The sequence below is a fragment of the Brachionichthys hirsutus genome, unplaced genomic scaffold (genome assembly GCF_040956055.1).
Source record: "Brachionichthys hirsutus isolate HB-005 unplaced genomic scaffold, CSIRO-AGI_Bhir_v1 contig_391, whole genome shotgun sequence".
Lineage (NCBI taxonomy): Eukaryota > Metazoa > Chordata > Actinopteri > Lophiiformes > Brachionichthyidae > Brachionichthys > Brachionichthys hirsutus.
In genome coordinates this window covers 60,817-75,000 of record NW_027180432.1, presented here as the reverse complement: position 1 = coordinate 75,000, position 14,184 = coordinate 60,817, and the positions used below count along the sequence as shown (strand labels likewise).

The following is a 14,184-nucleotide window of genomic DNA, read 5'->3' as shown; positions in this document are numbered from 1 at the left end:
GATGTCTGTTTTTACACCACTCCTCCTTCTTAACTGCATCGTTGCATATATTCATCATTTTTGTCATGTAAACGTTTAAATGTCTTCCCTAAACATCTGGGCCGGAGAAGCTGGGATGATGTTCTCCTAAAGATTTTCTCCATGTTGTCGCACTGTATTAAAGCCTTGAGTTTAATTATTGAGGCATTCAAATCCAGATGATGTCCCTGAAAATCACTGATTCCTCAGATAGTGTTGAATAAAGGTAATGTGGTGCAGTTTCCCCTGGTCTGATTTAGGTAGTGTATTGGTGTGTGTGTGTGTGTGTGTGTGTGTGTGTGTGTGTGTGTGTGTATTACAGGAACACACGTCGCACAGCTGAGGTGTGGATGGACGACTTCAGTCTCTTCTATTACTCTGCTCGCCCTGCAGCACGGGGGAAATCTTATGGAGAGTAAGAACACACACTTTTTATTCGTGCTTGTGGGACGTCTGGTTGCAAACCTGTTAACTACCATCTCTAATCTATTCAGTTTAGCAGTTAGGATTAGCTGTGACAGTGTCATCCCTGGTGCCACAGACAACAGGTCGAATGTATTAAGATGCCTTTTACCATCAAAATCCTCATGAACTTTCAGCGGGGGATCATTGTTTAGTGTCACGTCTCTCTTTGTTCCCATTATCTCACCTGTAAACTATTCAATAATGGTCAAATGCAGAATCTTCAACGAATAGCCTGCAATGGAAAAAGAGTGAACTGGCGATAGCTCCTAGCATCTGGATACCGTCACCATAGTGCAGAATCCTGTGGTTCAAGTCGGGAATGACACAGCCAGAGGTGCTAAAGATTACAGAATATAATCCCTGGACATTGATCATAACCTTAACAAGTAACTTGTGAAAGTCTTGTTTCTGCTGAACCCAATTAGGTCATCTTTTAAGTTTTCAGTGAGCCCCATGGATTTATAGGAGCTCAAAGACCCTGCGGCCGCTCTCTCGGGCGTTGATTCAGATGCCATGAAGCAGAGTCCTGTGAAACAGATTAAAATCCTTAAACGAGAGAGGAGAGAGAAAACTGCCTTTCATCTTGTGGCATGACTCCTCAAACATGAAGGCATAAGCCTAAGAAGAGGCTTTACCTTGGCCCAGTGCTTTGCCCCGTAATTGGAGGCAAGTCAGTCCTCACTATATAATTTGTCGGAGGCTCCAGCAGGCACCAACATTAGAGCCCATCGATGTGTTTGAATGTCAGTGTTTATCTCAGACCGGTAAACACTGGCATGCAGATATTCCATGTCCACTTCTGCTAGTTAAAGTGTTACTGAACAGGCCTCTGAAGTAACTGCTGATTGATTGCTTCTGCTTTTGTGTTTCCCACCAGCATCCAAGGCAGAGCGGAACTACGCAAGAAGCTCAAGTGCAAATCCTTTAAGTGGTACTTAGACAGCGTGTACCCAGAGCTCAAGTAAGAGTGTGTGTGTGTGTGTGTGTGTGTGTGTGTGTGTGTGTGTGTGTGTGTGTGTGTGTGTGTGTGTGTATTACAGGAACACACGTCGCACAGCTGAGGTGTGGATGGACGACTTCAGTCTCTTCTATTACTCTGCTCGCCCTGCAGCACGGGGGAAATCTTATGGAGAGTAAGAACACACACTTTTTATTCGTGCTTGTGGGACGTCTGGTTGCAAACCTGTTAACTACCATCTCTAATCTATTCAGTTTAGCAGTTAGGATTAGCTGTGACAGTGTCATCCCTGGTGCCACAGACAACAGGTCGAATGTATTAAGATGCCTTTTACCATCAAAATCCTCATGAACTTTCAGCGGGGGATCATTGTTTAGTGTCACGTCTCTCTTTGTTCCCATTATCTCACCTGTAAACTATTCAATAATGGTCAAATGCAGAATCTTCAACGAATAGCCTGCAATGGAAAAAGAGTGAACTGGCGATAGCTCCTAGCATCTGGATACCGTCACCATAGTGCAGAATCCTGTGGTTCAAGTCGGGAATGACACAGCCAGAGGTGCTAAAGATTACAGAATATAATCCCTGGACATTGATCATAACCTTAACAAGTAACTTGTGAAAGTCTTGTTTCTGCTGAACCCAATTAGGTCATCTTTTAAGTTTTCAGTGAGCCCCATGGATTTATAGGAGCTCAAAGACCCTGCGGCCGCTCTCTCGGGCGTTGATTCAGATGCCATGAAGCAGAGTCCTGTGAAACAGATTAAAATCCTTAAACGAGAGAGGAGAGAGAAAACTGCCTTTCATCTTGTGGCATGACTCCTCAAACATGAAGGCATAAGCCTAAGAAGAGGCTTTACCTTGGCCCAGTGCTTTGCCCCGTAATTGGAGGCAAGTCAGTCCTCACTATATAATTTGTCGGAGGCTCCAGCAGGCACCAACATTAGAGCCCATCGATGTGTTTGAATGTCAGTGTTTATCTCAGACCGGTAAACACTGGCATGCAGATATTCCATGTCCACTTCTGCTAGTTAAAGTGTTACTGAACAGGCCTCTGAAGTAACTGCTGATTGATTGCTTCTGCTTTTGTGTTTCCCACCAGCATCCAAGGCAGAGCGGAACTACGCAAGAAGCTCAAGTGCAAATCCTTTAAGTGGTACTTAGACAGCGTGTACCCAGAGCTCAAGTAAGAGTGTGTGTGTGTGTGTGTGTGTGTGTGTGTGTGTGTGTGTGTGTGTGTGTGTGTGTGCGTGCGTGCGCTGTATACTACTGAGTATACAGCATACTGAAAATTTCAAAGCTGATATTGAAGCTGTTTATTGTTAACATAATATAATGTATATAATATAATATTTTTGTGTATTTGTTGTTTTCTTAAGGGGAGCTTCTTCTAATTCAACCAGCTGAGCTTTTGATGGAGTTTGAAAGTTGTGACACTGACACATTGTTGTCGAACCTCTGCTTCTTTGATCTGCTCAAATTAGCTTTTGATTGTGTCCTTTAACTGGAGAACGCTCACCATTCCCATTAGACAAATTCTACAAGCTGTAAAGGGTTTGGCGGTTCAATACTTAAACTAAAACCAGTTTAGTCTGTGTATTTTATGGTGTGGTCAGAACAGGTTCTTGTAACAAAGTGTTTTCATATCACAAGTCATGGTGTGGGCATAGTGACATAAAACATAGGAGTTAGATGCACTAGCAGATTTGTATTGGGCTTTACACACCTATGCAGCACCCTTTGTTGTCTGTTTGATCGTGTTGAAATTCCTCCACCACCCACTTCCAAACACACACACTTCCTCCTGGTTGTATGAGTTCATACAGTACACATACAAGTACCTTTAAGATATAAGCACACTCTTTTAAAAAACGTCCTCTGACTTACACACACACACACACACACTTAAATACCCAAATACCCATTCATCCACTGGAGGCTGGTGTTAATCCCCTAGAATGGAATAAACAGGCTTGTTCTCGAGGGATGATGGACCTGACCCTTAAAATTCAGAATAAGCTTTAACGGGTTATTAAAACAGAGAGAGATAGCAGATTGAATTAATGCAACAGGGCTTCAGCCCAAGTTTATAGCAAAGCTAAGAATTTAACAAGAACAACTGAGAAAGTTTGTCAAAGAAAACGACTGGGGGGAAAACTTTCTGAAGTAATCAAATTAGAAAATTGTAGCATTCAGCGGAATTGTTGAATGTGAAGAGCATCACTTTTGAAAACACAACCTAAGACACGCGTGTCATGGCTGGCACGCGAGGGCATTTATGTTGGCACTTGGAGGATATTCAGAGGCATGAAAATATTGTATTTTATCATATTTAACACCTCACAAGAAATGGAGCACACTAAATGTTCTTAAATACTCATTGTTAAATATAACGATCAACTAAAGCACTTTTAGTGAACATTTAAATGCTGCAAAGAAAACTGTAAAAACAGTTCATTTACAAATGACTTTATTAAAGAAGTAAGTGTTGGCACTTTGGGCTTGAGTAAGTGGCAATGGTTGCAGACCACTGCTTAAATCCTGTCCCTTCCCTTTGGGTGAATGAGAGCTATATTAAAATAGCCTTGGTGCATTAATAATAGCTCAGATATACTGGTCCGTCGAACTTTATGCATTTTATTTTGACTTACAGAGTCCCAGACGACTCTGACTCCCAGTCCGGTGTGATCAGACAACGGCAGAACTGTCTGGAGTCTCTCAGAGTGGAGGGCCAGGACCTGCCCGTCCTCACACTGGGCCCCTGCACTGGAACAGAGAGGGTCTCTGCTGTCAACCAGGTGGGTCAAAATGGAGTTATGATGACTTGATGGCTGACATTTTAGCATTTGGTATCTGCATACACTTTCTAGCTCCTCCTGGATCCTAGTCTTTTCCCGGACTGAGTGTTGAAACTCCTCCAGCAAATCTGGGTCAATCTTGGTGTTGCTTCGGTCTGGAGACATCCTAACCAGATACCCAATCAGCTCATTTCTATGCAAAAGAGCTGCAGCTGCACTCCAGCTCTCTGTCAGTCTGAAGCTCTCACCCTGTCTGTGAGCCTGAGACTGAGGCCAGCCTCCCTGTGGAGGAAGTTAATTTCTCATTTTGTGCTCATTACCCAGGGCTCATGACCACGGGTGAGGGTTGTAATGAAGATGGACCAGTAAATTGACATCAGAAACACGCCCGCATGACTTTGTTGACCAATCATGACGCTACACATGATCTCTGGGCTACACGTGCACGTGTATACGTTCGCTTATTCAGACAAACAAGCCTAGCATACTGAGAAATGTCTGCACTGGATCAAACTGTAGAAGAACACGACCAGTAGAATCCATTTAAAACGTGAAATGAAGAACAAAAATTAAAAAACTGTCATCTATGCGTGTCAGGGCACAGACAGGGAGGACCCAAAAGCACAACAGAAGAAGAGGAATCCAGAAACTGTGCTTTATCAATCACAATGGGTAATCCGTCCAAATCAGCAGACAGATCAGAAGGGGCAGGCAAAGGGGAGGTCCAAAAAACAGGCAGAGTTCAGAAACCAGACAAATCCAATGGGGCAGGCACACAGGTGGAATCCACAAAACAGGCGGGGTCGGTACACGGGCAGTTGGGTAAAGGAAGAGCGCTGGAAAGTAGGATCATGTCACTAAACAATCTGGCAGAGTGCAGAGGTCTGAACAGAGACTAACTACTAATTAGGGGCTGATGAGGAGATGAGTGGCAGGTGGCATGAATCAACTGATGAGGAGGTAGGTCTTCAAGAACAGGAGATGTTAGGAACATAGAAATAAGGAGTCAGATCAGACAGCCGCCATGACAATGCAGAAGTAATGAACGACTATTTAAAGTAACAATGAAGTTTAATCTACTCTACCATTTAGGTTTACATCTGCAGCTCCCTATATTGAGCTCTAAGTACAGTTATTGTGTGTTTTATTAGTTATTATTAGTGTTGGGGTTCATTCACTGTGCGATTTAACGTGGTTAACCTCATATTTACGTCTGTATTACACACTATCTACGATGACGGGTATCGGCATGTGGTAGACCGAGGGTTGGGTAGGGCCGAAACCCACCAATTACGGCCACGGCTCAGTAAACACCAAAAAATAAAAGGAGGACTCGCAGGTAAGTTCCTGATTCAGAGACACAAGTTTGACACAAGGTTAAAATATGTTTATTTTATTACAAAATTACAATAATTAAATGAATTTGACACAGTCGAAAACAGGCCTATAGCTAAAATCCAGACATTGTCAGAAGTTGAGAAAAGAAGGCAAGAAAACCAGAAAAGACGGTTCCTTGCTTGACGTCCACACAGCCAGCTTTTCCGCGTGTACCAGTCCGTCTGGACCGAGCGGGTCGACGGTCCCGTAGTCTGGAGCAATCCTTTGAGCTCCGGTATGGTCGTCCTTTAATTAGTTATGACACTGACAATGGCAATAAACTACTTCTGATTTTGAAATAAAGGCCGAGCAACGAGAAAAAAATTACTGGATTGAAAATTACTGCACTTGACTTGCAGTTATTTTGCTAATACTACGTCTTCTTCTATTGTTTGGCGCCGAGGAGTGCGCCGAATCAGAATCACTGGTCCCCTATCGGCGAGAGGAGGTATAACTGCGTGCCTCACTATGCAGCAGTGTGATGCCGCTCAGCACAAGAATACGTTACACACTAATTGTATTATTAAAAATGAAAAAAACATAAAATATATAATGTGATATCATATTATATATTATATGATTTTTATATTATTTTTAATAATACAAATACATGATTTTTATATGATTTTATATGATTGCCTCCCCTGACTGCACGTCACTGCTGTAGAGGTGGGAAGCACCAGGGATCAGGATCAGCAGGGAGCAGGTAGAGGAGAATCTAGAGAAGTGGAGGTCTGCTCTAGAAAAGAGAGGAATGAAGGTGAGCAGCAGTAAAACAGAGTACATGTGTGTACATGAGAAGGTCCCAGGGGGGACAGTGAAGCTACAAGGAATAGACGTAAAGAAGGGAGAGGACTTCAGGTACCTCGGGTCAACAGAGCAGAGTGATGGAGAGAATGTGGAAAGGAGGTGAAGAATCGTGTGCAGGCAGGCTGGAACGGGTGGAGGAAAGTATTAGGTGTGCTCTGTGATAGGACGAAGGGACAGGTCTACAAGACAGTGGTGAGGACAGCCATGATGGACGGCTTGGAGACAGTGGTGAGGACAGCCATGATGGACGGCTCAGAGACAGTGGTGAGGACAGCCATGATGGACGGCTTAGAGACAGTGGTGAGGACAGCCATGATGGACGGCTTAGAGACAGTGGTGAGGACAGCCATGATGGACGGCTCAGAGACAGTGGTGAGGACAGCCATGATGGACGGCTTAGAGACAGTGGTGAGGACAGCCATGATGGACGGCTTAGAGACAGTGGTGAGGACAGACATGATGGACGGCTTAGAGACAGTGGTGAGGACAGACATGATGGACGGCTTAGAGACAGTGGTGAGGACAGCCATGATGGACGGCTTAGAGACAGTGGTGAGGACAGACATGATGGACGGCTTAGAGACAGTGGTGAGGACAGCCATGATGGATGGCTTAGAGACAGTGGTGAGGACAGCCGTGATGGACGGCTCAGAGACAGTGGTGAGGACAGACATGATGGACGGCTTAGAGACAGTGGTGAGGACAGCCATGATGGATGGCTTAGAGACAGTGGTGAGGACAGCCGTGATGGACGGCTTAGAGAGAGTGGTGAGGACAGCCATGATGGACGGCTTAGAGACAGTGGTGAGGACAGACATGATGGACGGCTAAGAGACAGTGGTGAGGACAGCCATGATGGACGGCTTAGAGACAGTGGTGAGGACAGCCATGATGGACGGCTTAGAGACAGTGGTGAGGACAAACATGATGGACGGCTTAGAGACAGTGTCTCTGAGGAAAAGACAGGAGGCGGAGCTAGAAGTGGAGGAGATGAAGATGCTGAGGTTCTCCTTGGGAGTGTCCAGGTTGGACAGGATTATAAATGAGACAAGAGGGACAGTGAAGGTTAGACGTTTTGGAGACAAGGTCAGGGAGACCAGACTTTGATGGTTTGGACATGTCCAGAGGAGAGACAGGGACTATATCGGTAGAAGGATGCTGAGGATGGAGCTGCCAGGGAACAGGACTAGAGGACGACCCAGGAGAAGAGACATGGACGTAGTGAGGGAGGACATGAGAGTGTCTGTCCATAAAGAACAACATCACAGCAGCTGGAGTGGAGCCGTGCGGTAACGGTGTTGTCGTATTCCGTTGAGCGTGACTCTCTTTGGCAGAAACACACCAGCCGTGTGCTTTATCTGTGGTCGTCCTCTCACGGTCTCCCTTTGACCACTTTGTTGTACCAGGAATGAAATCTAATGCTTTAAAGTTTAGTTAAGAGCTAATAAATATGAGCTCCATACAAGTAATACTAAACACTTTGTCAGTAAATATATTTTAACTGCTTAATGGCAGGTAGTCGGTAAATGAGTGACCGTTAAGATGCATACAAGCAGTTTCCTCAGAAAAATAGTGCTGACATGGTCGTCCTTCAGACGCTGCAGTAAAACCGAAGCGTACTTTGGTTTTACCGGTGATTGATCCAGGGAACGCTTGTGCTGAGCATGCAGGGTGTGTTTCAGCACAAGCGCTGGACATAAGGTACCCTCACTAGACCATTCCTTCATTCCTTCATTGCACACTTTCTGAACCTGTGTCCAGTAAATATCTCCAACGTGACATGAATAAAGTCTTATCTTATCTTATCTTATCTTATCTTATCTTATTTTATCTGATCTTATCTGATCTTATCTTATCTTATCTTATCTTATCTTATCTTATCTTCCTACTAACAATGATTACACTCAACAATCTGCTTAAAATGCTGCCTCATCTTTGGTCAGCCCTTCACCACTCAACAACATTTGGTCAATTCTTCATCCTCTTCATCGCCTTTCTAACTTCACTCGTACTAATCTTCATCACTTCCTGGTCCACAACAGGTTCCTCTCCTCCCCTTTGTTCTCTCTCATCTTCCTCATTCATTACTTCCTCTAAATACTTCTTCCATCTTCCTACACACTCCTGGCCTCTGTCAACACCTTCATCACTACTCTTCATCACTCTGACATGCTGAACATCCTTCCTGTCTCTACTCTTCATCACTCTAACATGCTGGACATCCTTCCTGTCTCTACTCTTCATCACTCTAACATGCTGGACATCCTTCCTGTCTCTACTCTTCATCACTCTAACATGCTGGACATCCTTCCTGTCTCTACTCTTCATCACTCTAACATGCTGGACATCCTTCCTGTCTCTACTCTTCATCACTCTAACATGCTGAACATCCTTCCTGTCTCTACTCTTCATCACTCTGACATGCTGAACATCCTTCCTGTCTCTACTCTTCATCACTCTGACATGCTGAACATCCTTCCTGTCTCTACTCTTCATCACTCTAACATGCTGAACATCCTTCCTGTCTCTACTCTTCATCACTCTAACATGCTGAACATCCTTCCTGTCTCTACTCTTCATCACTCTAACATGCTGAACATCCTTCCTGTCTCTACTCTTCATCACTAACATGCTGAACATCCTTCCTGTCTCTACTCTTCATCACTAACATGCTGAACATCCTTCCTGTCTCTATTCTTCATCAGTCTAACATGCTGAACATCCTTCCTGTCTCTACTCTTCATCACTAACATGCTGGACATCCTTCCTGTCTCTACTCTTCATCACTCTAACATGCTGAACATCCTTCCTGTCTCTACTCTTCATCACTAACATGCTGAACATCCTTCCTGTCTCTACTCTTCATCACTCTAACATGCTGAACATCCTTCCTGTCTCTACTCTTCATCACTCTGACATGCTGAACATCCTTCCTGTCTCTACTCTTCATCACTCTAACATGCTGAACATCCTTCCTGTCTCTACTCTTCATCACTAACATGCTGAACATCCTTCCTGTCTCTACTCTTCATCACTAACATGCTGAACATCCTTCCTGTCTCTACTCTTCATCACTCTAACATGCTGAACATCCTTCCTGTCTCTACTCTTCATCACTCTAACATGCTGGACATCCTTCCTGTCTCTACTCTTCATCACTCTAACATGCTGAACATCCTTCCTGTCTCTACTCTTCATCACTCTAACATGCTGGACATCCTTCCTGTCTCTACTCTTCATCACTCTAACATGCTGAACATCCTTCCTGTCTCTACTCTTCATCACTAACATGCTGAACATCCTTCCTGTCTCTACTCTTCATCACTCTGACATGCTGAACATCCTTCCTGTCTCTACTCTTCATCACTCTAACATGCTGAACATCCTTCCTGTCTCTACTCTTCATCACTAACATGCTGAACATCCTTCCTGTCTCTACTCTTCATCACTCTGACATGCTGAACATCCTTCCTGTCTCTACTCTTCATCACTCTAACATGCTGAACATCCTTCCTGTCTCTACTCTTCATCACTCTAACATGCTGAACATCCTTCCTGTCTCTACTCTTCATCACTAACATGCTGAACATCCTTCCTGTCTCTACTCTTCATCACTCTAACATGCTGAACATCCTTCCTGTCTCTACTCTTCATCACTCTAACATGCTGAACATCCTTCCTGTCTCTACTCTTCATCACTCTGACATGCTGAACATCCTTCCTGTCTCTACTCTTCATCACTCTAACATGCTGAACATCCTTCCTGTCTCTACTCTTCATCACTCTAACATGCTGAACATCCTTCCTGTCTCTACTCTTCATCACTCTAACGTGCTGAACATCCTTCCTGTCTCTACTCTTCATCACTCTAACATGCTGAACATCCTTCCTGTCTCTACTCTTCATCACTCTAACATGCTGAACATCCTTCCTGTCTCTACTCTTCATCACTCTAACATGCTGAACATCCTTCCTGTCTCTACTCTTCATCACTCTAACATGCTGAACATCCTTCCTGTCTCTACTCTTCATCAGTCTAACATGCTGAACATCCTTCCTGTCTCTACTCTTCATCACTCTAACATGCTGAACATCCTTCCTGTCTCTACTCTTCATCAGTCTAACATGCTGAACATCCTTCCTGTCTCTGTCTCTCTGTCTGTCCAGCCTGTTCAGATCCTTCTCTCCCTCTTTACTATCTAACCTTTATACAGGTCATCATATGACCTATGTTTGACCTTTGACCTCTACCTTTGCCTTTTGTCTCATGTCCCTGTGCTCGTGTTTACTCTCTTCTGTCCTCTCAATGTCCCACTTCTTCTAGTAACACCACTGGAGTCATCTTCCTCACCACCAGCCTATGTTGGCAGGCTCCACTCTCTCCTACTACGACCTTACCTTCCTCCTGGACACACATTAACCTTCCTCATCATCATCATGTCCTCCAGCTCTCTATCTTTTCCCATCATCGTCCCAACATTCAAAGTCTCTACTCTCAATCCTTTAATTCCCTCTTCTCGCGTTGCTGAGGCACCGGTCTTCGTCCTCTTCTTCGTCTCTGTCTTTGACCCACAGTAATCCAATTTCCACCAGCGTCCCGCGGGTTAACAACGCTGCTGGCGGTTGTTGTTAACCCGAAAAAAGAAAAGAAAAAAAAACCCGGGCCTCGACCGATCCGGTATAACTTTCTTATTTACATTGATCTGCATGTTAGATTTGGAAAATTATTATGCCGGATGCCATTTCTGATGCAACTCTCTGCATTTATTCAGGCTTGAGACCGGCACAAGGGAGAAACTGGCAATGCTACGTTAGCTCCTCCTATTATATATATATATATATATATATCCCTGGTGCAAAATAGTCATCTAATAAAATTAGCTGATTATTTCCTTCCATCTAATCATTACAAGCAGAAATGAGTAGTTGATTAACAATTATGCCAATCAACACAAAACGAGCATTCTATAGCCTGATAATGGATCAGTCTGTAGAGTTGTTTTTGAACTGAGTTGGTCAAGCATTAAAGAATGTATTTTGATTATTGTGAGTTAAAATAGCAACGCTGCAATTTAAACATGTTCTATTTCAAGCCGTTATTATCTAATGCAGTAAGAACTGCAGCCATGGAGGTGACTGTGATTCTTTTACATATAATACTAAGGTTAAAGGGGTAGATGTTGTCATTGTTAAGTCATAAATAAGAGCACTCTTAACCGTTGCTCAAATAAAAACAAGCTGAACTTGGCTTATAGTCTATTCACAGGTGACACAAGTAGTCCTGACATGTAGGATGAGGCGGTAGACATTTATAGCAAACCCGTTAATGCCACCCATTGTTTATGCTTTGCTTAGTTTTTGTTTCAAGAAGTTGTAATATGTACCGTACATACCTTAACCGTCTTTGCTATTAATAAATGTCACCAAATTATGACTGTATTTCACCCGACAGTGAAAGTCAGATGACAATTTAAAAGACATTCTTTATGTGACCCATCAGGTTTTCAGCATCAGACATCAAAGCTCAGCAATGAATGGATAGGTGAGCTGATAAAGGCAATCAAATGCATTGATGGTGATTATAAACCCCTATTAAACAACTTATTGAGATCAGTGGAGACATTTTGCGTTTTGCGTGGAAGAAGCTGAAGAACTCTGATCTCAGCCCAGTCCAGTCCAGCTCCTTTGAGATGGACAGTATCACCGGACCTGGTCGCGGAGCAGCAACGCCCCAAATGTCTCATGCTCAGGAGTCTGAATGGGAGCGCCAGAAGAGAAGAGGCCCTTATACTCACAAGATGTTTCTCTGCATTTTGAAATAAAATGGTTCATCATCACATCTGCATAATCATTTTCATATTGTGCCTTTTTTTGTGATTTCACAAAATAAAAACTCTTTATTTGTAAAGTAATTAGCGAATGCCTGTGTCTGTTCCAGGAGTGGGTATATACTCACGGACAGCAGATCCGACAGCAGCAGCACTGTCTGTCTCTGTCTACCACCTTCCCTGCCTCCCAGGTCCTTCTGCTGCCCTGCAGCATGGCCGACAGCAAGCAGGTCTACACACACACACACACACACACACTCAGATATTTATTCACGTCAGGTGATGTACTACCTGCAGGCGAGTCACAATCTAATCATGTGGTTGATTCATTAATTGAAATGTTAGTTAATCTCTACGGATAATTACACTCACACAGATCCACGCTGCAGGGAAATCTGCTTTACAGGTTTTCAGATCTGCAGCTCGCAAAACTCTGAACACACACATATCCACACACGGACAGGTGTCATTACCTGACCACTGGGCTTCTTGGTGGCATCCCAGAAGCCCCTGCAGCAGAGAACAGCCTGACAACCAATAAGTCACTTGGAAGAGAGAGCGAGAGGGGGGAGGGGGGGGGGGGCAACGGAAACAGTGAAACAAGACAGATAAAAGAGAATAAAGAGAGAAAGGGAGAAAGGGGAGGGGTGTGGGAGAAGGACAGAAATAAAAGGGACGTAAATCAAGAGAGGTCGCTGAATATTAGCTCATTACACCTCACCAGCTGTTCAGTCTATGGAAAAAAGACTGTGTGTGTGTGTGTGTGTGTGTGTGTGTGTGTGTGTGTGTGTGTGTGTGTGTTCATAATCCCGTCTGTATTCTTGCAAGGTAAAGATAAATCTACTAAATTGAACATGGAAAGTGTGTGTTTTTACACACGTCGTTCATCATGTTCGTCATTGGCTGTTATTTAATCAGTGACTCATCCGATGAGAAAGATGAAACGGCTTGCAAGAAAGGGATGAAGAGACAAAGACGGGAGTGAATGCAAAGAAACCACGAGGGAATAACTGCAAGAAAACAATGATAAAGTACTGGAATCACATGAATGTTTGTTGAAAGGTGGGGGGGGGGGGGGTTACAAGGCCGTACAAGATCAAGAAGATACACGGAAATGATATGCTTCAGAGGCAAACACAATATGGCTGCTCACTGCCAATAAACACACATGTAATTGTATTTATTTGTATTTTACCAGGTAAAATCATTTATAAGGATGCCCTGGCAAGAGGCCCCAGCAGACAAAAGATCAAAACAGATAAAAGGAAAGTCCAGAAGAATCCAAGACATGTGCACACTCAGATTACTCAGATTACTCAGATTACTCGGATTGCTCAGATTACTCAGATTGCTCAGATTACTCAGAATACTCGGATTGCTCAGATTACTCAGAATACTCGGATTACTCAGATTACTCAGATTACTCAGATTACTCGGATTTTTCAGCTCGCCTAAGAGGAGCATTTCTAAAAGCCCTTGCGGGCTTGTTTCCGTTGAAAGTCCTTCGTACATAAATCATCCACAATTAACAATACAAATAAAAATAAAACCAATATTAAATTACACAATTGATGCAACGTAACATTAGAAGAACAAAAATAAAATGATTTTACACCGCCAGTGCAAACTAACAATTAATCTAAAATAAATTACACCACTGATGCAAAATGACAATAAATAACTTACATAAATTACAATAAATTACTAAAGCAATTAATACGTGCAACGTAGGTGGACAAAAAAAAAAGGAGGGGGGGTTTGATCCGGAGAGAGTCGTGATGACTATCTCTTGTCTCCATTCCCCCCACTCTCCGTCTCTGATGAGGAGATTAGAACCCAAAGCTGGATAAAAGACTCTTTTCATGTCTGATCATATCTGCTGTTTTGTTTTAAGAGCTATGAAACAAACTATGGAAAATAACCCCCCCCC

General features: G+C 43.5%; 1 protein-coding gene across 1 annotated transcript in view; it reads left to right on the top strand.

Annotated features, from left to right (window-relative positions):
- The window catches only part of LOC137914894 (polypeptide N-acetylgalactosaminyltransferase 14-like), a 37,128-nt gene that overhangs the window by 21,613 nt on the left and 1,331 nt on the right, over positions 1-14,184 (top strand). Inside the window, exons 7-10 of the mRNA XM_068758383.1 lie at positions 341-433; positions 1,361-1,444; positions 4,095-4,239; positions 12,365-12,484. Coding sequence (XP_068614484.1) covers positions 341-433; positions 1,361-1,444; positions 4,095-4,239; positions 12,365-12,484 — 442 coding nt within the window. The remainder of the gene's footprint in view (positions 1-340; positions 434-1,360; positions 1,445-4,094; positions 4,240-12,364; positions 12,485-14,184) is intronic.